The sequence below is a fragment of the Cynocephalus volans genome, chromosome 6 (assembly GCF_027409185.1).
Source record: "Cynocephalus volans isolate mCynVol1 chromosome 6, mCynVol1.pri, whole genome shotgun sequence".
Taxonomy (NCBI): Eukaryota; Metazoa; Chordata; class Mammalia; order Dermoptera; family Cynocephalidae; genus Cynocephalus; species Cynocephalus volans.
Genome location: NC_084465.1, coordinates 119,643,691 through 119,668,483, shown reverse-complemented (window position 1 = coordinate 119,668,483; position 24,793 = coordinate 119,643,691). Strand labels below are relative to the sequence as shown.

Here is a 24,793-nt window from a genome sequence, read left to right as displayed (position 1 = left end):
TTTTAAAAAGTTTTTTTAAAAAGTAAAACTTGAGAAGTAGTTTAGAATGTCAGAGCTGGAAGACGCCCTAAAAACCCCTTAGAATAATGTTTCCCAAAGGGTGGTATGTTTACGACAGGTGGCCAGCAAGATAATTGTAGATGGGGGGCTGGCAGGTTAGCTCAGCTGGTTACAGCATAGCCTTGTACACCAAAGTCAGGGGTTCGGATCCCCACACCGGCCAGCCACCAACAAAACAGATAATTGTAGGTGGTACATGGAGCAACATTTTTTTTACTGTGATAGTTATATGCTTGTTTTAACATATCTTAGAAAAATGCTGCTTTCCATTGTCGGCAGTGACAAATTTTCTGTTTTAAATATACTTTTAAGTAAACAAAAAGTGAATGGATTAAAAAATACATGTAAATAGATGGTGGTTTATCTGGCACGTAGACAAGACAGAAACCGTGACAGTGGTATAGGAGTGATTGGCTGGGACACACAAATGCACTCCTATCTCCCTAAGTCACAGACAAAGTGACTCCCTGGGATGTGACCTGCCACAGTCACAAGGTTAGTGCTATAACTGGGGCTGGAACTCTGGGGTCCTCTTTCCCAGCTCTTTCTTTCATGACAGTGCTGGGCATGTACGTTTAAGGTATTATTGGAGAATATCATTAGTAATGGCAAACACCTACTGAACAACTATTAAATACCAGACACAGTTCTAAGCATTTTACACATATCATGATTTGTGGGAATTATTGTCCTCATTTTACAGATGAGGTAGCTGAGCCCGGAAGCACACAGATAATTAAGTGGTGGAACCAGAGGTTGAACCCAGGCAGGCCAGCTTCAGGGTCTGTTGTCTTAGTCTTTACACTCCAGACCCTCTCAAAGGAGACATCGATGTTCACTACAAACATTAGCTACTGTAAATAATCCCAGGGGATCTTTTTACTCACTGAGTAGCAGGACCTTTACACCTAACCTAATCTTCCTGTGGGTAAGTGCCAGGGTCACCTGCTGTGGGTAACCATGCTGCACCTGCTCACCCCCTTCGCTCCTGGATGGTGCGGGGGCGGAGGGGCGCTGGTCAGTTCAGCACATTAAGTCCCCACGCTGCCCCTCAGGCTCCAGTCACCTCCACATGGCCCTCGTGCATCCAGATGTGGACACAAGCTAAGATCCAGGCCCCTCCCCACACTCACGACATGCTTTGTCTCCAGGCATCTGTGATAGTGATGACATCAACTCCATCATGTCCGAGATGGAAAAGGCTCTCGACTACTCGCAAAAGGTATGCTGTGGGTATCCCTGCCTCCTCCTGGCTTCTGGTGGTGAGTGGTGTTTTTAAAAAAAAAAAAAAATCACACTGGATGCTTGTTAAAAATGGCAAGGAAGATTTTACTTAGACTGTTGCAAGAGGGGAGAGAGATTGAACTCAACTCCAAATAACGGGAAAGATAGTGGGGGTTGTAGAGCCAGCAGGCAGGTCAGCAGGTGGAAAACGACTGAGGGGAACTCGGTCAGATGTCAAGAGCAGGGGATCCTCGCTGCACAGAATTCTTGCTAATGGCAGGCCGAGGACTTAGCTTTCAAGCACAGGGTATGAAGAACTTGATGGGGTGAGGCGGGGCTCTCACTAAACTGACTTAACCGGACTCTTTGCTAAAACTGGGGACAATGGGCCAAAGTTGAGGCCTGGTTGAGAAGATGACTCAGAGTACCCTGATTAAAGTTTGATCAAAGAGGGAGTCTTAGTCACCAGCAATCCTGGACATTCCATGCTTTGTGGCAGTATAACTCCAGTCTCTGCCTCATCTTCCATGGCTGTCTTCTCTCTGTATCTGCACCTCTCCTCCTCCTCCAAGGACTCCAGTCACACTAGACTAAGGGCCCACCCTACTCCAGCATGATCTCTTCTTAACTTACATCTTAATTACATCTACAAATACTCTATTCCCAAGTCAGTTCACATTCACAGGTACTGGGAGTTCAGACTTCAGCATCTTTTTGGGGACACAATTCACCCAGGCCAGCTTCCCTCTTCCTGCCCTGGTGCGTGACACCCAAGGCTTCAGGTGAAAGATGAGTGTTTCCTGTGTCATTGGTTTCAGGCCTGTATGCTGCATGTTCTGGCCACTTCTGAGTTCCTTGAACACAGCGAGCTCATTCCTGAGCTCTTTCTAAACTCAGGCCCTTCGCACCTGCTGCTTGCTCCACCTGCCACTCTCCTTCCAGGTCTTCCCTGGCTTGATCCTTTTTATTCAAGACACATTAAATTGTTACTTCCTCAGAGAAGGGAGCATGAAGGGGCCAGATTACTCCATAGTGATGAGAGAGGAAATAAGGGCATGGATGTGAGAACATTTAAGGAAGAATTGATCAGACTTGTGACTGATTGGGTGTGCTGGGTGAGGGAGAAGAAGAAACCCAGAGTAGCTGCCCCGTTTCTTGCTGGGGGACCCATAGACAGTGATGCCATTGACCAAAAGAGAGAAGACAGGAGGAAGAGCCCATGGAGGGGTGCAGGGAGGGCAGGCTGGGATAAAGAAGAGCTTGTGGGGCCTGTGAGATGACAACTGAGGGCATCCTGCAGATGGGAGAAGATAACGGCTGGAGATAGAGATTTGGGGCAGTTCAAGCCATGGGGATGGACGGAGCATGGCAGAGGCAGGGGAGGAGCCTGCGAAGGAGACTCAGCCCGACTCACATTTTAGTTGCCATCATCTGCAGAAGGACTCATCTCCCCGACTAGACTGTGGTCTCCTGGGAGGGCAGGGCCACGCCTCCACGTTCTTTTCCTCCCCAGCCATCGAATCAACAGATCTGGGGCTCCCCCAGACACACCTTAGTTGTCCTCCCTGAAAGGACCTTCTTTGGTGCTTTTTTTTTACAAAAGATATCTTATTAAAAATTGTAAGATGTATCAGCCAGCTGCCAAAAAGAAGAAAAAAACTGCAAGAGTACCAAAGTGAAGACAAAAAGTTTTGCATTTGGCATCTCTATTCCTTTCACTTGGAATATGGGCTCCTTTCTGAGCGCTACAAATGACTCACTATAACTAAAGGAGGTCCAGGAATTTTTAATTAGCGTGGGGCAATCATGAAATGCCCTGGTCCAAAGCCTGGGCACGGATTATCATAACCATCATATAACTTGATGTCACATTCATAAAGATCTATTTTTAAAAATACCTCTTCCTTTCACGTGAGGCTTAATTAGCAGATCCAGTCTGTGTTGCCTCTTCCTGAAACGAAGAAAAGTTGCCTCACGTGATCTGCGTCGAACATGCTCTGTTTAGTAGCAGACTTGCCCTCCTCTTTACCTGACCCTCTGAGAACGACCAGCAGAGATGTGTGAGCAGCCCCGCTCCACGCACCAGAGCACGTGCTCACGCACACCCACCTGCAAAGGGACTAACCAGGCGATCCTACGCCATGGAAGGCCGTGGAACTCTGTGGTTTCTGCTTCTCTCATCCATGCCGGTCCTTAACTGTCATTTGGTGCTTTTTAAAATGCTTTCTCAGGGGCATATCAGTCCCATTCTTCATATGAGAAACTCATTCATGAGGTGTTAATGAGCCATACTGGCTTAACCCACCCCTCCTTAAAATGCTAATTTACATTCGAATGGTGTCTTCTAGTACTTTGATTGAGAATGATTACTGGAGAAGCTTTCAGGCAGTTGAGAAATTTGTGGGCCAAAGGAACCAAGTACTACTCCGTTATCCTGCAGCAGCACTTACAATGGACAGAGCACTGGCTCTGGAACCAGACCCACCTGGGTTTGAACTGAAACTCCTCTACAGACTAGTAGTGTGGCCTTGGGCAGGAACCTGAATCTCATGGAGATTTGGTGTCCTCATCTGTAAAATGGGGAGGAGATAGCACCTGCCCTGCGGGCATAGTTGGCCTGTCTTGTTGGCTTGAGGGCAAACCCAGGCACTAACCAGCCCAGTGTCTGGTGTGTCCCAGTCCATACATGGTACTTGTTAATCGGCGTGATCTGCAGCACTCTCAGCCCCAGGCAGAATTCTAGGGACAGAAGAGGAGTTCAGGGGACTCCAGGGGCTCCAGTGGACCCAGTCTCTCCTGCCGCGCGCGCGTGTGTGTGTGTGTGTGTGTGTGTGTGTGTGTGTGTGTGTGTGTGTGTCTGTTTGTCCACGGTGGCTGTGAGTGCTGCTGACTCTCCCAATCCCCCTGCAGTGTGCCTTACTGGTGGCCTCTCTGAAGAAGCAGTCGGGAAAAGAACTGGAAAGTGCAGCCCTCCAGAGAGAAAAGCTGAAGATGCCCAAGAAGAGAAGTCAGCCCGAGAAACTCGGTCCTCCCAAGTCCACAGCCCCTTCGATGGCCAGAACGGTTTGACTCCCTCCATAATAACACACGGAGGATTTTGCTCCCAGTTGTCTCCTGGTCTTTCCTAGATCTCAGCATGGCTGGGGACAGGGCCTCAGATCCCCAGGCCAGCAGGGGTGGGGTCAGGGGCTTCCGTGGTGAATGTCCCGGGGGTGCATCCCACCCGGGCCTCCAGGGAGAGAGACTCCCCTTAGGGGAGCTGCTTCTCAGCTCTGGGGGCACTTCTGGCCTCCCCCACCCTGCCTTTGGCTTTTCCTGCCTGGTCCGGCTTTGCTCCCTGGCCTGGTACGAAGCACGCCATGGTATTGGCACCCACCTCACGTCTGATGGCTGATCCTGGAGGGTCCCTCGGGGGCAGGGGAACTCAGGTGTCTAACTCAGGCTCCTGCTGCTGCTGCCCAAGGCTTAGCAGGGGCCTAATAGGAGCTCGATGGTTAACCTGTGCCTGCCAGGCCTTCTCCCCATTCACAGCCTGTCAAATGTGTCCTGCACAAAACACTCCCCATCTCCGACACCTCAGCAGTCAGGAGGGGCCTCTAGAGGGAAGAGCCCAGGTGCAACAGGGCTTGTGGCAGAAGGGCAGTGACACCTGTGAGCTCCTCAGTGTCACACTGATGGACAGCCCCTTGTGACCATAGCACATTTCCAGGAGGACAAACCACCCAGACCCTCTGTAGGTTATTCCCAGTCGACGGGCTGCCCTTCCAGGGGATTCCGTGCATATGGGCACTGTCTTCTCCAATGAACTGCACCAGGTTCCGGAGCCAGTCCAGGCCATCACCGTCTTCTGCCTTCCCAAATTCTGGGCCGAAACCCAGAATCTCAAGGTCTGCCTCTTGGGCCTTCAGTGGTTCCTGAGCTGATTCAGCGTGAGGAGGTGTAGGTCACGCCATGGCCTCTAATGGGCCCTCCTGACACCAGGCTGCAGGCTCCCGAGAGAGGCAGCATCCAGGCCTTTTCCACTGAGGCTCACCCAGTGGTCTCCTCAGGAGGGATGTGGCCCCAGGTGGCTTGGTTTAACTGTCGCCACCTTCCAGTTGTGTCTAGTAATGAAGGAACTCCTCCCTTAAAACTGAGGTACAGAACAGGCACAGAAGTCACCTGAATGGTTGCTTGTCACACTGGAGGCCCAGAAATCTCACTCCAGTAGGAGGAGGGGCAGATCACTGGTGAAGAATGTTCTGGCAAGGGGCCGGCCCATGGCTTACTTGGGCGAGTGCGGTGCTGATAACACCAAGGCCATGGGTTCGGATCCCTATATAGTGATGGCCGGTTGGCTCACTGGGTGAGCGTGGTGCTGACAACACCAAGTCAAGGGTTAAGATCCCCTTACCGGTTATCTTTTTAAACTAAAAAAAAATTTTTTTTTTAATTAAAAAAAAAGAATGTTCTGGCAAACTCCCACCGCTGTCCTAGCACGCCTTCTCCTCCTTCTCATACCACACACACACGCACACACATTTTCCACCCCAGAACCCAGAGGCCCCTCTCAGTCTGCTGCAGGAGATGGGCCAGATGTGTCTGAGGAGTCCACTCCCTTTGGCCTCTCCCCACAAAAGTTCCTGATTGACAGGTTGAGCTTGGGGTGACTGGGTACTGACTGACACGAAGAACAGATCTCTGATGGGAAAGATGGCCTATTTTCTAGAACATTAAAGATGACCCTGACAGAGAGAAGAGCCCTTGCTTGAAAACTGTGAAATGGTGTCCACTCGGTGGCAGAGCAGGTGTCTCACCAGGTAAGGCACAGCCGTGGTCACACCGGGGGGTGGAGGGACAGCCTGGGCATGGAAGAGGCATGGACTCAAATGATCAATGCTCATGCATCTTGATCATGTGCAGACAGGATGATCTAAGACTGTCCCATTCAAAGCTTGTGCCAACCATCCTGTGCAGTAGGTACTCTGTCCACTCCCCATTTGACTGGTGAGGGACTTCAGGCTCAGAGGAGCTGCAAATATTGTGCCAGCTGGTCATGATAGGCCATCACTATTTTTATGAAGGCTCATAGAACCCAAGACCTTGTATCTTATTCCTCATGTCAAAGACATGGCAGAGTGGCTCAGAGCAGAGTTCCGGGGTCAGCAGACCAGGATGGGATCGTTGCTCTACCTCTTCCCAGCTCTGTGTCCCACTTGCTGCATCTGTAAACTGGGGTCTGCAAGGATGCAGTGGGACGGGGTGTACAAAGCACTCAGTGCCATGCCTGGTAAGCAGCAGCTGTTAATGATCCAGGCGAGGCCAGAGGACATGGGTGGGGCAAGGGCTGCCTCAAAGCCATCTCGGAAGCCCATGTCCAGGGCTGGCGTATAGCTAAGAGGAGGTGTCTCTAAGCCCAGCTGGGCAGCTTTATGACGGGCACCCACAAGGCTGCTCCAGCCAACAAGCCAATGTCCTCCAGCTGCAGTCCAGCCAGTGAAGGAGGGGACAAGAGAACGGAGGAGGAAGACCAAGTTGAGGGAAGGAAAGACATCTCTCTCGCTGTTCTATACAGAGACAGGGAACAACGTGGGTGAGTTGGATGCTACACAAGTGTCTGGACAGCCCCCTCGCCCTATGGGAAGGAGACACCCCCACCCAGCTATCCCAGGCCATGAGCAGGGTGCTTCTGCAGCAGGCCTGTCCTCAAACAGCTCAGTCCTCCCAGTCCAGGGAAACAAGAGTGCAACGTCTTGACACTGGCCAAGGAATGAGAAAGTCAGCACTGAAGATAAGATCTCCTGAGGTCCACTAGAGGCAGTTTCTTTAGCTCCCAGTCTGATTGGAAGGGGGTGGACATGATTTCCTAGGCCAGCCTGATTGATTGCTGTCTAATGGTAGGCTCAGTAGCAATTCACTGCTGCGTGGGAGGTCCCGGGCAGCCTTCGCCCGACCCACCCAACAACCTCCCTGTCCACCTCTCAGCAAATTGCACCTAAGGAATTTTACGACTGACTTGATTGATGTGAAATTGGTATAAAAGAGGGAGCAGTGTGGGGAGAGGAGTAAAGAGAGGGGCACAAAGTGACCTGTGCTGTTCCTCCCAGGCTCCGTGTACAGGAGGTACCCTCAAAGAGGGGGTATAAGAAGAATCAGCTCTTCTGTTGAGTTGCCCAGAAAGGACACAGTTTGCTCCAGCGAGGAGGTACTAAGTGATCTGCACCAGCACACACCCCATACGCAGTAATTCTTTCTGCCAGCCGTCACGTCTAGGAGGGTGGGAGTACTTGGAAATGAGGACAAACCCGCTAAGAATGACTGTGGCAGGTGGAATAAGGCTTAAGTACACCTAAGTTCAAAATCTGGGTCAGCCCCTTCCTAGCAGGGTGACCTTGGGCAAGTCACTTAACTACACTCAATGTCAATGTCTTTGCTTGTAAAATGAAGACAATCATACCCATCTAATAAGACTGATGTAAGGGTTAATTAAAGTGTATTTTGTGCAGAGTGTTTAGTGGTGTCAGACCCTTTCAGTTGCAAGCAACAGAAACCCCGCTTCCTGTTCTCATCCAGAAGATGAACACCTTTCTTCCCGCAACCGTTCAACTGCAGTCAGTGTGGTTCTGATGGGCCAGTCCCAGGTGCCGTGCTCTGATGGCTTTGCACCTGGTCGTTCTTGTCTCTCTCATTGGGACTGGAAGAGTGAGATTATCCTAATTGGGTCAGAGTTTGGACTTTAGACCAATCAAGGCTTTCTACCCAAATTTTGTGGAGGAGGGTCGAAAGTAGCAATGTCCACTGGACTAGGGAGTAGCAGCAGATGCTCAACACATTTTCTCCACTTCCTCCCCACATTCCTTGTGCATCTCTCACAAGAGCCAGGGAAGGAACCTGCATGCATCAAATGCTCAGTGAGGACCTAGGAGCCCCACATTCCAAGCATGAGACAGATTTCTTTTTAAAAATTAATTAAATTTTTATTGAAACATAGTTGATTGTACATATCTGTGGGGTACAGAGTTGACTATCAATACCTGTGTGCAGTATGTGATGCTCCAATCAGGACAATTAGTATCTTCAGCATTATACAATGTAATCATTTGGGGGCACTCTTTACCAATTTCTCACTAGCCCCCTGTCCCCCTACCCCTTTCCCACCTCTGGTGGCCTCAGTTCTGTTCTCTACTTTTGAAAGTTCAATGACCGATTGTTGTATCTTTCTTTCTTTTTCTATTTACTTGTTTATTTTTTTGGCTCCCACTTATGAGTGAGGACATGCAGTATTTCTCTTTCTGTGCCTGGCTTATTTCATTTAACATAATTTTCTCCAAACTCATCCATGTTGCTGCGAATGGCAGAATTCCATTCTTTTTTATGGCTGAGTAGTATTCCATTGTGTGTATATACCACATTTTCCGTCCAGTCATCCAACAATGGACATTTAGGCTGATTCCAATTCCTAGCTATTGTGAATAGAACTGAGATAAACATGGGAGTGCAGGTATCCCTTCAACATGATGATTTCCATTCCTTTGGGTATATACCCAGCCGTGGAATTGCTGTATCATATGGTAGTTCTATCTGTAGTTGTTTGAGAAACCTCCATACTGTTTTCCATAATGGCTGCACCAGTTTACAGTCCCACCAACAGTGTAAGAGGGTTCCCCTTTTTCCACATCCTCACCAGCATTTGTTATTCTGTCTTTTTGCTAATGGCCAGTCTAACTAGGGTGAGATGATATCTCTGTGTGGTTTTGATTTGCATTTTCCTGATTCTTAGTGATGCTGAGCATTTTTTCGTGTGTCTGTTGGCTATTTGTATATCTTCTTTTGAGAAATGCCTATTCAGCTCCTTTGCCCATTTTTTAATTGGGTAATCTTTTTTTACTGTTAAGTTATTTGAGTTCCTTGTATGTTCTGGATATTAATCCCTTGTCAGATGCATAGTTTGCAAATATTTTCTCCCATTCTGTAGGTTGTCTTTTTGCTCTGTTAGTTGTTTCCTTTTCTGTGCAGAAGCTTTTTAGTTTGATATAATCCTTTTTTTTTTTTTTTCTTTTGTTGCCTGTGCTTTTGGGGTGTTATTCATAAAGTCTTTGCCCAGTTCTACTTCCTGAAGTGTTTCCCCTATGTTTTCTTTTAGGAGTTGTATAGTTTCATGACGTATATTTAAGTCTTTAATCCACTTTGAGTTGATTTTGGTATATGGTGAAAAGTATAGCTTTGTAGTATAATTCGAAGGTAGTGTTATGCCTCTGGCTTTATTTTTTCTTTTTTGCTCAGGATTGCTTTGGCTATTCAGGGTCTCTTGTTGTTCTGTGTGAATGTTAGGTTTTTCTATTTCTGGGAAGTATGTCATTGGTATTTTGATGGTGATTGCATAGAACCTGTAGATTGCTTTGGGTAGTATAGACATTTTCACAATGTTAATTCTTCCAATCCAGAAGCATGGAATGTCTTTCCATCTTTTTTGTGTCCTCTTTTATTTCTTTCAGCAGTGATTTGTTTTTCTTGTAGTAGAGATCTTTCCCATCCTTGGTTAAATTTATTCCTAGGGATTTCATTTTTTTGGTGACTATTGTAAATGGGCTAGGTTTCTTGATTTCTTTTTCCACTAGTTCATTGCTGGAGTATAAAAATGCTACTGATTTTTGCTGTTGGTTTTGTATCCTGAGACTTTACTGAAATCTTTTATCAGCTCTAAGAGTTTTTTTGTAGAGTCTTTAGGTTTTTGTCTATATAGAATCATATCATCTGCTAACAGGGACAGTTTGACTTTTTCTTTTCCAATCTAGATACCCGTTATTCCTTTCTCTTGAGACAGATTTCAAACATGAGCTTTTAATGGATGAGTCAGACAACCTTTCAATTAAGCCTGAATTACCCAAGCCCATCGTTGTTTCCTTCATTCTACAGTGGATAGCAAATTATGGGCTAAGGAAACTGAAGATGGAGATCTCCCGATGCATCGGTCCCAACTGTGTGCATCAAAAGTTGGCACAGAGGTCAACACCAGCCAAACACTGCAGCATCTTCCCCAGCATAGAGGTCAATGTGAGTTGCACTTTTTGTTGTTTTTCTCCTGCAACTCCTGCCTCATCTCACCGGCACATGGCAGAGAGCAGCGCTGGGCACCAGGGCCTCTATTCCCCGCCCAAAGTGGGGCTGCCCTCAGACAGCAGGAGATGCAGAATGCTGCTGGAAGAAAAGTCACCCCCAGGGGCTGAGATCACACTCCAGGGTAGCTGGGCTCATTGGAGTGAGAATTGGAAACATCTGCTGAGAACACAAGGCCATAACTGACGTGTTCCCCAATAAGAACTCCGCACTCCCAGTACTGCTGGTGGCAGATGGCAGCAAATGGGGGTTATGATTGCAGTAAGGGGTTTTTACCTCTATTTTTTAGTTTTTGGGTAATGTTTTTTCATTGCTTTGACAGTAGAACAAAGTGAAAATTTAATGATTTCCCTTCTTGCCCTTTCATACTATGTCATCAACGTTAGGGGGTGGTTAGAGCGCAGTGTTATAACACCAAGGTCAAGGTTCGGATGCCCGTACCAGCCAGCCTCTAAAACCAAAACAAAACAAAAGATTAGAGGAAATTAAAATAGCCGCAAAATTCAAAATTATCCACCAGAAGAATTTGTGATCATGCTCTCCTCTCCATCCAAGGTCATCATTCAGTTTGAAATTTATGGACCTCCTACCCTAGCATTAAGTGTTTTCAATTTTAAAATTCAGAGGTATTATGTTTTTTATTATTACAATGACTGCATTTGCCACAAAACCATCATCCTATTCCTCCACTTCTTTGTAGAACCATAAATCTAGTAGTTTAACAAAAGAAAAAAAAGCTTTTAAACAAACAAACAGAAATGTATGCTTAACAGATGTTTTGGGAATTGTTAACCACATGGAATAAACTGTTTTAGGGTGTGATGGGGATATGAAGAAAAAGCTTCTGGGGGGCGAGGGGAATTTGCCATCACCTGCCTTAATCCAGGGCGTGACAAGACACGTGCGGTGGACGCTGAGGGAAATGGACGTGTACATCAGCAGCCTGGAGAGGGTGATCCGGCGCTACATCCAGAGGCTGCAATGGCTGCTGTCCGGTGAGCCTGCCCACCATCCTGGAGAGCGGGGGGCACAAGGGGACTTAGAAAGCTAACCCTAGCCATCCCAGGGTCAGTCCTTCCAAGGCCAGGAGCTCAGAAACTGTCAGGACAGAGGTTTCAGCCAGGGGGGTCATCCAGGTACACATGACATCAGGCCAGGTGCTAGATGACAGGGAGGTGGGGCTCAGGCCAGAGAGCCCCAGAGAGGACTCCTGCCTGTCAAGGCCTGCTCCGCAAGGCCGACATCCACACCTTGCCTTTCCATGTGGCTCACCCTGAAGAGGCTTACCTTAACCTTGACTGGGCCCCATTGAACCAGTCCACGGAGGTGGAGATGGGAGGGGGTCCTGATAAAGAAGAAGCCCTCCGTTCTTCACAAATAGCACCCAGGCCACTCCTGGAGAGGCGAATGAACAGGGCTAGCTGAGGACATGAAGGCTCCATCCCAGAGGAGGGTGGGCTGGGGATTGAGACAGTCTGATGCATCAGGTCCAAGAGGCAAGGCAGACAGCTTTAAGGAGTCTGGAGAGTTCCTGGGACACCAGGAGGAAGGAAGAAGGGTGTTGTATATAGAGATCCTACTGGTGGCCTTGTGTGGGCCACTCAGGGTCCTGTGCAAATTCATTAGGTCCAATCCTCTGCAGTAGAACCTGGTATAAACAGTCCATGGGCAGTGAGATACGGCAATGACTGCTGCTTTCCAAAGCCTCTGGAGGGGCTCCAGGCTCCAGGTGTAGGTGTCAGGTCAGAGGCTGAGGAGGGGCACAGGGGTGAGCCTCTCTCGGTTCTCAGTGCATGTTTACCACTGGGACCAGCTTGAAGGCCAGAGACTGAGCCACTTCTTTTGTGAGTCCCCACCTTACACACAAGCACACACTCAAACACTATCTAATACTGCAAAATTCACCCAGGGGTGCTTTGTTCATTCATTCATTCATTCATTATTCAACAATCAGTGTTGCTCTCCTGCTAGGGGCTGGGGAGAGGGTGGAAGGCAAGACCCAACAGGGTCCCTGAGCCATGCAACACAAGGACCAGAAGGAGACAGATGTTAACCAAAGAGCCGCAGCAAGCCTAGCACGGCAGCTTTAGCACGGCAGCTTAACCGGTGTTGGGGAAGAGGGGCGTGGTGCAGGAGAGCCTCTAAGGGGGGCAGTCAGCGTAGACAGCGAGGTCCAAGAAGGCTTCTCTGGGGAGGTGCTGTTTGAGCTGAGACCCAGAGAACAAACAGAGGTTACTGAGCAAAGAGAGGAAGGCAGGCACGGGTTGAAGCCCCGAGCAGGAGGGAGAGGGCTGAGGACAAGGGCCGGAAGGAAGCAGCCGGGGGCTGGCCGGTTAGCTCAGCTGGTTAGAGCGTAGTACTGATAACACCAGGGTCACGGGTTCAGATCCTGTACTGGCCAGCCACCAAAAAAGAAAAGTGTGATGGGAAGCCACTAAAAGGTTTTAAATAAGGGGAAAATGATCACGTTAGTATTTGCAACAATCCCTCAGGTTTCTGCGTGGAAAATAACTTGTCAAGGGGACGGCATGGAATCAGGGAATCAGGGTGACTAGGTGAAACGTTATAAAAGATGGACAAAGTGGAGTTCAAGAGATTCGGGAGGTGAAGACGGCAAGGCTTGGTAGACGGCAAGGCTTGGTGGCCGGCAGTATGCTTCCGCTGTCTGTTCCTCGGGTGGCTCAGCAGGCCATTTGTGGTTGGGGCTCCCTCCTCTGGCTGGCTGGCTGGATGTCCTCTTGTTCTCCTCTTGACATGAGCATTGCCGGGGAACACCCTAGATGAGTCCTGGGAGGCTCCTGGGCAGTGGGTCCAGCCAGCTGGGCCCACCTTGTCCTGGACAGAGGCTGGTCAGTTTTGCAGCAGTTTGTTGGTTTTTCTGCTGCCCCCAGTGAGGTCCCAGAGGTGTGTTTCCAAGCGCTGGGCACACTATCTTCTGCTTGCTCGGCTCTCCCCTGTGCTATGTCCGTTCTGCCTCGTGGAGCCAGAAGGACTAGGGTTGGAGGTTGCCTGACTTGAGTGTGGGTCAGGATCTGCCACTGGAGTCTGTGGGATCATGGGCAAGTTGACTGCCCTCTAGGTTCCCCTCGGACTGAACCCCAAACCCCTCTTATCCCTCCCCCCACGGTCTCTCCAGTCCAGCCTTGCTGTTGTCCCCACCCAGCCTCTATCTTTGTTCCCCAAGCATGGCATGTCCTCCTCTCCCTCCTTAGGCCTTTCACGGGCTGTCCTCTCTATTGGCCACCATCTCCACACCCACCTTGCTGAGCGCTGCTCATCCTGCCTTGGCTTCTCTGCCCCCTCCCTATATCCATCTAATTTCCATTCTCCCCAGGATTGCTCCTGTAAGACTCCTTTGCCGTAACTCTCAGCATTGTGGTTCTTTGTCTAACACCCGTCTTCCTCATCTGACTGTAAGCTCTACGAGGGCAGAGACCCTCTCCTGTGCACCTTTGTACTTACACAGTGCCAGGCACATAGTGGATGCTCAGTTAATGCCCATTGAGTGGTTGACTGACTGCGTGCTCTCTAACATTTTTTCCAGCCCCCAAAAGTACTGTAACACTATTTAGTCCAATCACTTAATTTTAGGAATGAGGAAACAAGCCCAGAGAGATTATAACCTCTTGTGCATGTCATCAAAAGCAAAGCCAGAGCTGAAACCTTGATCTCCCAAAGCCCTAACCTCTGACCAGCTCTGCCCATGGACAATTGACCCCTCCAACACCATCACAAAGGCCATCTCCCTGGGGTGACATCTGATCAATTATCAGGCAGGCAACAGGTGTTGTGACACTTTGTGTTTGATAGAGACAGTGAGGAAAACCACCCACAAGGAGAGCCCCTCACACCTTTCCCGCCTCTGCCCCAACCCATCTCCGAGTAGGGAGCCGCCAACTCTTTGGTGCCATTTTGGAGCGAAAAGTGTGCATCCTGCTGGACACATCGGGGTCTGTGGGCCCCTACCTGCAGCAGGTGAAGATGGGGCTGGTTCTGCTGATTTGGGAACAGCTACGCAAGCACTGTGACAGGTAGGGGAGGGTGTGTGTGAGGGTGGGGGTCAGGAAGATCAAAGGGGCAACTCCCAGGGCTTCCCTGGCAAGCACTCTCCCTTCTCACAGGTCCAATGGGCCTGCAGGTTTCTGAAACGCTCTTCTGAAGAGCTTATTTGAGCAGGAAAGAGTGCTGTGTTCTGCTCTGCTGAAAAAGCAAAGTGTTTTTCAGAAGCCCATTTCAGGCCCAGGACAGTTGCACATGGAGCAAAGGACCCACCGTGTGGGCTGGAATCGTGGCTTTCAATGGATTGTGATTCTCAAGGGTGGGGGGTGGATGGATTGCACTGTCTACCCAGAAGGGCTGACCCTAGTGGGACAGCAAGACTCTCTGTCCTAGGCTGGGACTCATACTTGCTGTCATATTAATGAGAGTAAACATGCATTGAGCACTTTCTGTATACATGTACTTCACAGGCAAGATTTCATCCATCCTCACAACAACCCTCTGAGGTGTTGCTGTTCTTACCCCCTTTTTCAGAAAAGGAAGCTAGGACTTAGAGAGGTTGCCCAAGATCACATAACCAGCCAGTGGCTGAGCTGGGACTTAAATCGATTTCTGTCTGCATCCAGAATCTTCCCTGTGTACCCTCTCATTCTCAGGTGGCCCACAGTCCTCTCCCCAAGGGGCCCCAGGGCTCCCTTTAGGGGTCTTCACTAGCAGGTGTGACCAGTCCTCACGGAGGTGACTTCACCAGAATTCTATATAAACTGGACTGTTCTAACCATTCTCTATCTCCTCCTCTCTGCTCCCCACCTTTCCTTCCCCTTCCCCAGTTTTAACCTGCTCAGCTTTGCAGATGGTCTACAGCCATGGCAGGACACTCTGGTGGAGACCACAGATGCAGCGTGTCACGAGGCTATGCGATGGGTAACCCACCTGCAAGCTCAAGGGAGCACCTCAGTCTTGCAAGCATTACTGGCAAGTTCCACCACTGAGCCCAATCCCAAGCAAAGCAAACACCACCGTCCCCGTGCTGATATTGCACGATGCTTTAGGATTGACAGAGAGCACTTTAGAACACACACAGTGTTACTTCATCTCATCTTCCCAACAACCCAGTGACAAAGGGGTTTTCATTGTCACTGTATAGATGAAGACACAGAGGCTCAGAGAGGTTAAGTGACTTGCTTGGGGCTAACCAGCTAGCAAGTCAGCCAAGCTTTTCCTCCTAAACCTCAGCAACTTCCTTGGTCTGTCTTAGTCTGGAAGCAGAGTCTCCCAGTCTTAAAGGACAAGTTGGTGGCATCCAATCAGACGCATGTTCCTTGGGGACAGCAGGGACCCTTTCAGGCAGTTGGGTTCTGTCCTTCTGGGTGAGCCCCTCCCCTGAGCTTGACAACCTTCCTGTGCTCTTTCAGAAAGCTTTCAGTTTTCAGGATCTGGAAGGATTGTACCTCCTGACCGACGGGAAGCCAGACACAAGCTGCAGGCTTGTTCTAAATGAAGTCAGAAGACTCAAGGAGAAAAGAGACATGAAAATCCATACTGTTTCCTTGAACCACTCAGACAGGTGGGCGAGAAGGAGTGGGCTGGGTTTCATTCCTTTCCCAGGACCACACATCTGCGGGGGAGGTCTGAGCTTCTCACCTAAGCCAGGGACTCACTTAGACACTGGTCTATCCAGGCTCTAGTCCTGTAAGTCAGAAATCAGGAGATGTATTGTCTTCTCAGGGAGCCCTGGGTGGGTATCAGTGGAAGCCCCTCTCTCCACCCCGAACTCACCCATCTCTTCAGACTTTGTTCACCTTGGAAACAGTTTGCACCAATTCACCCAGTCACATTGTATTCTCCCTCCTGATCTTTCTTGAGAACATATTTATGAATATTTAGGGGAAGGGGCTGGCTGATTAGCTCAGTTGGTTAGAGCATGGTGCTGATAACACCAAAATCCAGGGTTCGATCCTTGTACTGGCCAGACACACACACAAAAAAAGAAAAATTTTAGGGGGAGAGGTTATTTTTATAAATGATTACTATGGAGGAACATGTGTTAGACAAGAAACTCAGATCCTTCAGAAAAAAACTTCATTATTAACCAAACTGATTACTTAGGTGCATATTTTATCTCTATCTAAGCCATGAGCTCCCTAAAGGTCATACTTGTGTCCCCTACAGTCCTAACTCAGGGTAGCCACTAGATAGATGTCCAATAAAGGGATGGGGGCCAGACTGTGCTGGCATGGCCTTTGAGGGAGTCCAGGCTAAGTGGCGACACCAACACAGTGACTCTCCTCTCAAGCAGCAGCAGTAGCAGTGGCCGCCCACAGACGGGCAGGGAAAGTGTACCTGATGATGCTAACAATGGCCCCAACAGCACAAGCCAGGGCCCATTGCTGACCTGGGGGCTCACGGGGACTTGCCCGGTCAGTTGGCCCCCCCGCCAGCCCTCTGTTCCTACCTGCAGAGCAGCTGCTGAGTTCCTGAGGAAGCTGGCTTCCTTCACCGGGGGGCGCTATCACTGCCCTGTAGATGAGGACACGCTCTGCACAATCCACGGCCTGCTGACCAAAGGCTTCGTTGATGAAGGGGTAGGTTGTGGAGCCGCTGGGTGTGAGGTCTGCTGAAACAGCTCAATGAAATATCACGGGCATGGGGTTTTCCTTCTAACTAAAGGGATCCCTGCTTCTTTTGTGAGACAAAGTATTGACTAAAAAGGGTTGTGTTTCTGTGCTCTCCTTTTAGGCTGACTCTACTCCAGGTTGGGAAAGTAGGTTTTGGGGATATATGTAATAACACTCAGACCAGCTTACATCCATTCAGCACTTACTATGTGCAAGGATGTTACTTTATATAGATGACCTCTTTTAATCCTCCTGACCTTTATTATACCCATTTAACAGATGAACAGGCTTAGTGGGATTTAGGGAGCCCAAGACACCCAAGTTCTTAACCTCTATGATTTAATTCCTGCATTTTTCTGTCTTCCTGTGTTCAATTCACTGAAACACAGTATAGGTATTCAAATTATCTGTTAAGCAATAGCTCTAGTAAAGTCAAGCTATGTAATAAACCTAATAAAGTCATAGATTACACTGATCCTCTCTGCAAAAATAACCTAAGTGATTTATTTTCAAGAATAGCTTAACAAGGGTTGCTTGACTAACTTGTGGTGTGATAATCCCTAAATGTACACTTTCCCTCGGGTGACTTCTCAATATGGTGGCTGTCACCTTGTTCTTTTTACTTCCTGGTTCTTCTTCCTCCTCAGGACTTCTGGTGGGCCTTTTTGGGGGGCTTGTCCTGAGCCCACCCCTTTCTGCTAGAGTGAAGGGAACACAAATGCCTTATAAGGAAGTAATAAAACTTAGGTGACCTTCGGGAAGATTGTGCATCCCATAATACTCAGCCAATGAGGAACTGGGGGAGGGACTTATGCACTAGGGAATAAATTGCTCTGTGTAACTGTTTTGGGTGTACCTGGTTCATCAGACACCGGATCTTGCAAGACTGCTATTAAAGTCTCACTTCACTGTACCTCGTGTCTCCGTGTCCATCCTTTGGCATTGGACGGGTGAGGGCATTTCTCACACTTTCCTGATTTGACAGAAAAATTGTGCGCATATTTATACCTTTCAGGAATGCAGTGTTGTCAATGGTAACATTTCCAGGGCAACAAATTATCAAATAAGACAACCAATCAGAATTCCAGATTTCTTTTCAGAGGTTAAAGGTTACTTTCACAGGACATGGCATAATTTCTGAAGTCTGGGTGGCCTTACATTACTCCTTTGTTCAAGAAACTCTTCTAGGGACAAATGCTACAGGTGATACAGACAGCAGAACAAGTTGGCAAACATGATGACTATTAGTCCAAGTGTTCTTATTACACAGGAAAACAGATAATATAGTGAAGGTTCCCAGTTTAATACCTTATCTGAGTGGATGCTTTGAATAGTCTGTGCACACAGAATGGTGACAACTATCTTTCTTTTTGGCTGCTGGCTAGTGTGGGGATCCGAACCCTTGACCTTAGCATTATAATACCACGCTCTAACCAACTGAGCTAACCGGCCAGCCCCGTTCACACAGAATGGGATCACTCTGCTGCTATTGCCAGGGAAAAGGGATAGCTTCAACCCTTTTGTAGAACTTGCAAATTGTGACAAAGTGTGTTTTTAAGGCTGGACTCTGGAATTTCATTAGTTAACATAAGAAAAAAGCATGGCTGTGAGTCTCTATTTTACTAGAAGAAATGGAGAAAGGGCTGAAGAGATTTTACTGAATAGTGGTAAGATAAGGAGAGTACACCATCTCTCATCTCCTGAGCCCAGAGAGGTGCCGAATTTGCTGAAGTTCAGAGACCATGGTGCTTTGCCACTCCCCTCCCGACTGTAACTCTGACACATCTTATCTTAAGGCGTCCCATTTGCAGAACGATTGCCTTGGCCGAGGTGAGCCTCCAGTCTCTGGAAACACAAAACAAGGCTCACAAGATTTCCTGCATTGGGTGGGAGGCTGCATTTAATTAGCCCTAAAATAATTCTTCTGAGATTTTGGATTTTCAGGTCCCATCCAGTTATTTAATGGATTGAACTTCACATTCATTTCCCCTTTTCTAGGATCCCACGTTGCCGGTATTTGAAGGAGATGATTTAAGGAGACTAGCCCAGGAGATCACCAAGGCCAGAAGCTTCCTCTGGCAGGCCCAATCCTTCAGGTATGCCCTTCCAGCGCCCCTCCCACCTGCCACGTGGCTTCAGCACACCCAGACCCTGGGCTCCGTCTGGCAGGGCCCACCCTGGTCATGGCCCCCTGCTCCAGAGCCTCTGCCTTGCTTCTCCCCACCAGGCCCAGAAGTCTGGGCACCAGGGAGACCAATTTCCCTGATCTTTTGCCCACCAGATCCCAACTCCTGAAGAAAAACGACACGGAGCCAAACATCACTCATTTTTAGAGAAGCATTCTCAGGTAGGAGGAGGGGATAGATTCCCCCCGCGTTACGTGCCCTCTAAGGGCCAGGCAGCATGCTGTTTTGTGGACAGTAGTAACTATGGGGAGAGATCAGACATTATGATTCCTCTAAACAGAAAGGCCATCTACAGAAGACCAACCACTGAGCACAACTTAGCCCTAAGAGTACATGACGTGGAACCTGGTGACCCATAGATTGTCCACAGGACACATGACTTCAGGCCCCAGGGCTCCCTGGAAGCTGAGGAAGGAAAGGCTCTGTTCTTTGCATGTGGGGCCATCCCTGGGTCTATCCTAACTCTCCTGCCCTGTCCCCCAACACACCCTAAACTCCAGCCCAAGACTGTCACTCACTGGGAAGTCCTACCCCGAGCCCCCTGCCTGGAAGGTGGTGCTTGCTGCCCTCTGCCTATGACTCCTGCTTGTCCATCAAGGCACAGCTCCAGTGACATCAGCTCCACTGTGGAGGTGTCTCTGTGACCCACCTAGAGCTGGACACCTCTGGTCTCCTCTCACAGTGTCCTGACCAACCATCCCTCTTATTGCACTTAACATTCCATGTCATAGTTCCTTGCTCGCTTCCCTAACTCTTCCATGGGGCTGGTGTCCTAACCACCTGTGGATCCCCAGAACTTGCCACTTGGCTGACAAGTCATAAACAGCGAGCCTCCTGCTGAGTCGTGGGAGCCCATCTCTGGAACCAGCCAGCTGGGGTGGTTCTCTACCTGGTCCTCCTGTGCTTCCCACCACCCTGGTCCCCGGGGGCCAATGCAGATTCACGTCGGCCCATTTTGGAGGATGAAGAAACATATGAGCCTCCCACCACCCCTCGCCCCTGCTCAACTAAACAGAACGGAGGCTGCTCTGGAACCCAGGCCAGCACAAGGGCTCTGCTCAAGCATGTGGAAATCGGGTGGGGTCTTCAGGGCCCAGCCCTGCTGCGAACATATAAAGTAGGTGTGTCATGTATTATGTCATCTGGGTCATGTTCTAAAATTTCAAAAAATCACTTTTATTTCATTAATAAGATCAAAATGACTTTAACTGTTTGATCATTGGGGTGTGTGTGTGTAAATTTTTGGCGAGATAAAACTTTATGGAAAGATTCATTGCCAGAATATATAAAAAACTTCAAATCAATAAGAAGATAAACATCTCAACTTTTTAAAAATGGACAAAAGACTCAAGCACAAATGAACCATAGGTACATGAAACGGTGCTCAACAGCCTTACTTATCAGGGAAATGCAAATTAAAGCCACAGTGAGATACCACTGCATACTCTCTGGAATTGCTAAAAATAGACAGTATCAAGATGTGGAACAATTGGAACACTCATATATTGCTGGGGTAGCGCTGGGGGTGAGGCTGTAAGTTGGTTCAACCACTTTGGAAAACTATCTGGCGATTTCTACTGAAGTAGACACACATGCCTACTCTGTGAGCCAGCATATGTTCGACAAAAGACACACAAGAATGTTGATGAAGCTTTACTCAAAAGAGCTTCAAATTGGAAACCACCCAATGGTCCATCGATAGTAGAATGGGCAAATAAATCGGGATACATTTGTACGTGAATACCACACGTCTACTTAAAAAGAGCAAACTACAGCTATATGCAATGAGATGCATCAATCTCATGAACAATATTGGGCAAAAGGAAGCAGACACAAAAGAGTACACACATACCGTAAATTTCCATTTATGTGAAGTTCAAGAACAGGCAAAACTAGTTGTTGGGGAGAGACATCAGAATAGCAGTTACCTGTAAGAGGCCACAAAGGGGACATCGGGAGTGCGGGAAATGTTCTATATCTTGACATGGGTGGTAGTTACAATGGGGTATACATAAGTAAAAATTTATCAAGTTGTTTAAAAAGACAGTTTGCTAAGGTTTGACAAGCTCCTGCTTTGGCCAGGCTCTGTGCTGGGCCCACGGCGACAGCCCCTGCCATGGTGAATCTCAGTCTGGTCGATCTTGGACAGCTGCTGTTCTCAGTCACCTTTATAAACACAGAGAAAGTGGCCTGTGGTGGTTGTATTCATTTGCTGGCACTGTCGTAACAAAGCACTACAAACTGAGTAGCTGGAACAACAGAAATGTATTGTCTCGCAGGTCTGGAGGCTAGAAGTCCGAGATTAAGGTACTGGCAGAGCCAGTCTCCCTCTAAATGTGCCAGGAAGGATCTGTCCAGGTCTGTCTCCTGGATTCTAGAAGTTCCTTGGCTTGTGGCAGTGTAACTTCAGTCTTCACGTGATGCTCTCCCTGTGTGCATGTCTTTGTCCAAATTCCCCATTCTTTATAAAAACACCAATCATACTGTAGTAGGGGCACACCCTACTCTACTATGACCTCATCTTAATTACATCTGCAATGACTCTATTTCCAAATAAGGTCACATTCTGGGGTACTGAGTGTTGGGGCTTCAAGGTTATGAATTTTGTGGGGATGCAATTCAACCCATAACTGTTGCGTGGTAAACTATGTTTCCTGCAAGACAATGTCAGCAGCTGGTAGAGCTGCTCCTGGGGAATATGAGTTCTCTGCCTTGCTGGTGGGAGAGGGAGAGGCTGGTGTTTGTGCATAGAAGGATGGACCAGAGACACGACTTGTAAATGGTGAAGCATAGGACCTGGGTTCGAATCCCAACCTCTCATATAACAACAGCTACCACCAGTGGAGCACCAACTGGGCAGGCACCGTGTTCAGCATTTTGCATATACCTTGGCAGTGATAAGCCTCAGGACATCACAACTGTGAAGTACACACCATTTTCAGTTTAAGGATGAGGAATCTGAGCCTTGTAGCTGCCCAAAGACACACAGGAAGAAAGTGGCAAAGGCAAGGTTTAAAATCAGGACTGACCCCATGGCCTTTTCTCACCACACCCGAGCCCCTTTTCATTTCTTTGAACCTGTTTCTGTCTCTAAAATTGGGCTAACAGAGCTGAGAGGACTGAAGATACCTCACTATCTGTCACATAGCATGTGTGTGCTAAGATTTTATTTTTCTCTTCCCCACACCTGTGCCCACCCAGAATGTTCATAAGGAGGAGTCTTTCCTGTTGCCCTCTTCAGACCAAAGTAACCAACCCTGGGCTGGCCAGTTTGGTTGCTTAGAGTGTGGTGCAGATAACAAACACCAAGGTCAAGGGTTCCATTCCTGTACCGGCCCACCACCAAAAACAAAGTAACCAGCCCTCTCTGCTCTCAGCCCCTGTAACTCAGAGCAGCTGTGTGAGCTGTTGGGCACATACCTGTCTCTGCTACTGCCACTTGAATATAAGCTTTCCAGGGATGGTGTGATCCATCTGGGTCCCCAGCACAGGGGAAAGGCCAGCACTGAAGAAGCACCCATTAAACGTGGAATGATGGGACTGGTGAATGGATGAGCACAGAGATGGGTGGAAGAATGTGAGAGGAAGGGTCGATAGATGGGTGAGAGGAGGGAAAGAAAGATCTGTAGAATGAGCTGGGTGGATGAAAAGTTGGATGGATAGGTGGAAGGTTGGATGGATGGATGGAAAATTAGAAGGACATGTGGAAGGATGGATGGATGGAAGGTTGGATGGATAGGAGGGATTGACGAAAAGATGGATGGATGAATGGAAGTTTGAATGAAAAACAGATGAAGTGACAGACTGATGAACAGATGGATGGATGAAAGGACAAAAAGATTAGTAAAAAATGGGTAGAAGGATAGAGGAATGGACAGATGAATGAAAAAATGTTTGGGATGATGAACAGATGAAAGAGAGGAAGGAGGAAAGGGAGGAGGAAGGAAAGAAGGCCGAACCAGGAGGAACCGGTGGTGGACCAGAGGAATAGGTGAGTAGAGAAGGAAACACGTTTCCTGGGTCCTTGGACGACCGCGGGCAGGACGGAGCGCGGCACGCATGGCCTTTGCGCCCATCCCCAGCAGAAGCGCGGCCCATCCCTGCCCGCCCGGCCTGTCTCCCCTCTGTCGAGCCCGCGGGCCCGCCCTAGAGAACGCGGGGAAGCGGGCACCGGGAGCAGTTCCAGGACCCCGCCCCCCGGGAGTAGCCCCGCCCCATCTCCGCCACGCCCCCTGCCCCAGGAGGAGCTCCGCCCCCGCCGGCCCTGCCCCGCCCCCGGGCGTAGCCCCGCCCCCCGCCCGCCACGCCCCGGGAGGCGGTGGCCCAGCTCCCGCCGAGACCGCGCAGCGCCGGGAGCTCGCAGCGCCGCGGGAGCCTGGGCAGGTGAGTGCGGCCGGGGACCAGGTGCGGGAGAGAGGGGACAAGGGGGGAGGGCCCCCCAGTTGCCGCGGCTGCCTTCGTCATGGGGGGCGCGCTCTCCTTCCAGCCGCGCGAGGCCGACGCCCCCGGGGCCGGTCCCGGATGCCAGTTCCTTTCACCAAACCCCACCTCGGGGTCCCCATCGACCTGGATTCCGGCCGAGCCGTTTACTGTGATTTCATCGAAGTTCCCTTATGTTCTCTGGGCCTCAGTTTCCACCTCTGGATGGTGGAACATAGTCTCTACTTCTCTAGACGGCCCGGAGAGATAAATGCGGCTCTGTCCGGGGTCAGCCGGCCCTGGCCACAGCTCTCCCAGATGCCGAACAGGCCCCAGGGATTTCGTTTATTCAGCAGCTCTTTGCTGACCGCCTACTTTGTGCCAGGCGCTGTAGTAGGTGCTGGGGACACTGCGGTAACCAAAACTCTCATGGAGCTTGCATTCTAGAGGTTCGAAAAGTGCTTTGGCATCTCCTCCCTCATGACCACCGCATGAGGTAGACGGAGCAGCAAGGGTTATTTGGGTCCATTTTACAGCTGTGGATACTGAGGAGCAGTGAGGTTTTAGATATCTTGCCCAAATGGTTACCCGAAGTCAGGTCTGAGCCTTTGTCACAAAAAATATCCCCCGTAGGATAGAAAGACAACTCTGGTCCACAGACTCTCCCCCACAACAGAGTCCCCTAGACCTGGGTAGAGGAGAGCTCCATCCACTCTGGGGCTGCATCTTCTACACTCCGCATGGGGACATTAGGCCCATCCTCTGGAATGACTCCGACTTGGGGTGTCCCCCCCACCCCGATTAAACTCTCTAGTGCTGGTTTGGGCATGACTGTGTCCTTCACCCAGGACTTTGGTGAGCAGGGCAGTAGTAGAAGAGACTAAAAGGTACAGTCTCTGTAGCTGACCACCACCAGCAACAACCAGTCAGTCACTCAACAAACACCTGTTCTTTCACTCAGCCATTATGTGCCACACAGGGCAGAGACTTACCTATCTGTAGGGCCTGGTGTGCGGTAGGCTTGTAGTATACAGTTGCGGCTCTTATGATGCTCCTGGTCCAGCCTTGTCCTTGGGTGGAGTGGTGGGGAGAGCAGTGAAGATGGTGACAGTGACCAATAGCCCGGCTTGCTTAAAGTCTAGAGAGAAGGACAGGATCCTCAGTGCTGGCCTCTGAGGCCCGCAGACCTTA

The 24,793-nt window shown here is 49.3% G+C and overlaps 1 protein-coding gene across 1 annotated transcript in view; it reads left to right on the top strand.

The window, feature by feature from the left end:
* Positions 1–19,507, top strand: part of VWA3A (von Willebrand factor A domain containing 3A) — a 56,516-nt gene extending 37,009 nt beyond the window's left edge. The window contains exons 21-34 of the mRNA XM_063101123.1: positions 1,212–1,282; positions 4,195–4,347; positions 5,993–6,083; positions 6,746–6,856; positions 7,371–7,468; positions 10,180–10,317; positions 11,267–11,375; positions 14,267–14,411; positions 15,210–15,354; positions 15,795–15,946; positions 16,841–16,964; positions 18,996–19,093; positions 19,279–19,344; positions 19,464–19,507. Of these exons, the coding sequence (XP_062957193.1) occupies positions 1,212–1,282; positions 4,195–4,347; positions 5,993–6,083; positions 6,746–6,856; positions 7,371–7,468; positions 10,180–10,317; positions 11,267–11,375; positions 14,267–14,411; positions 15,210–15,354; positions 15,795–15,946; positions 16,841–16,964; positions 18,996–19,093; positions 19,279–19,330 (1,487 nt within the window). The 3' untranslated portion in view covers positions 19,331–19,344; positions 19,464–19,507. The remainder of the gene's footprint in view (positions 1–1,211; positions 1,283–4,194; positions 4,348–5,992; positions 6,084–6,745; positions 6,857–7,370; positions 7,469–10,179; positions 10,318–11,266; positions 11,376–14,266; positions 14,412–15,209; positions 15,355–15,794; positions 15,947–16,840; positions 16,965–18,995; positions 19,094–19,278; positions 19,345–19,463) is intronic.
* Positions 19,508–24,793: the final 5,286 nt, after the last annotated feature.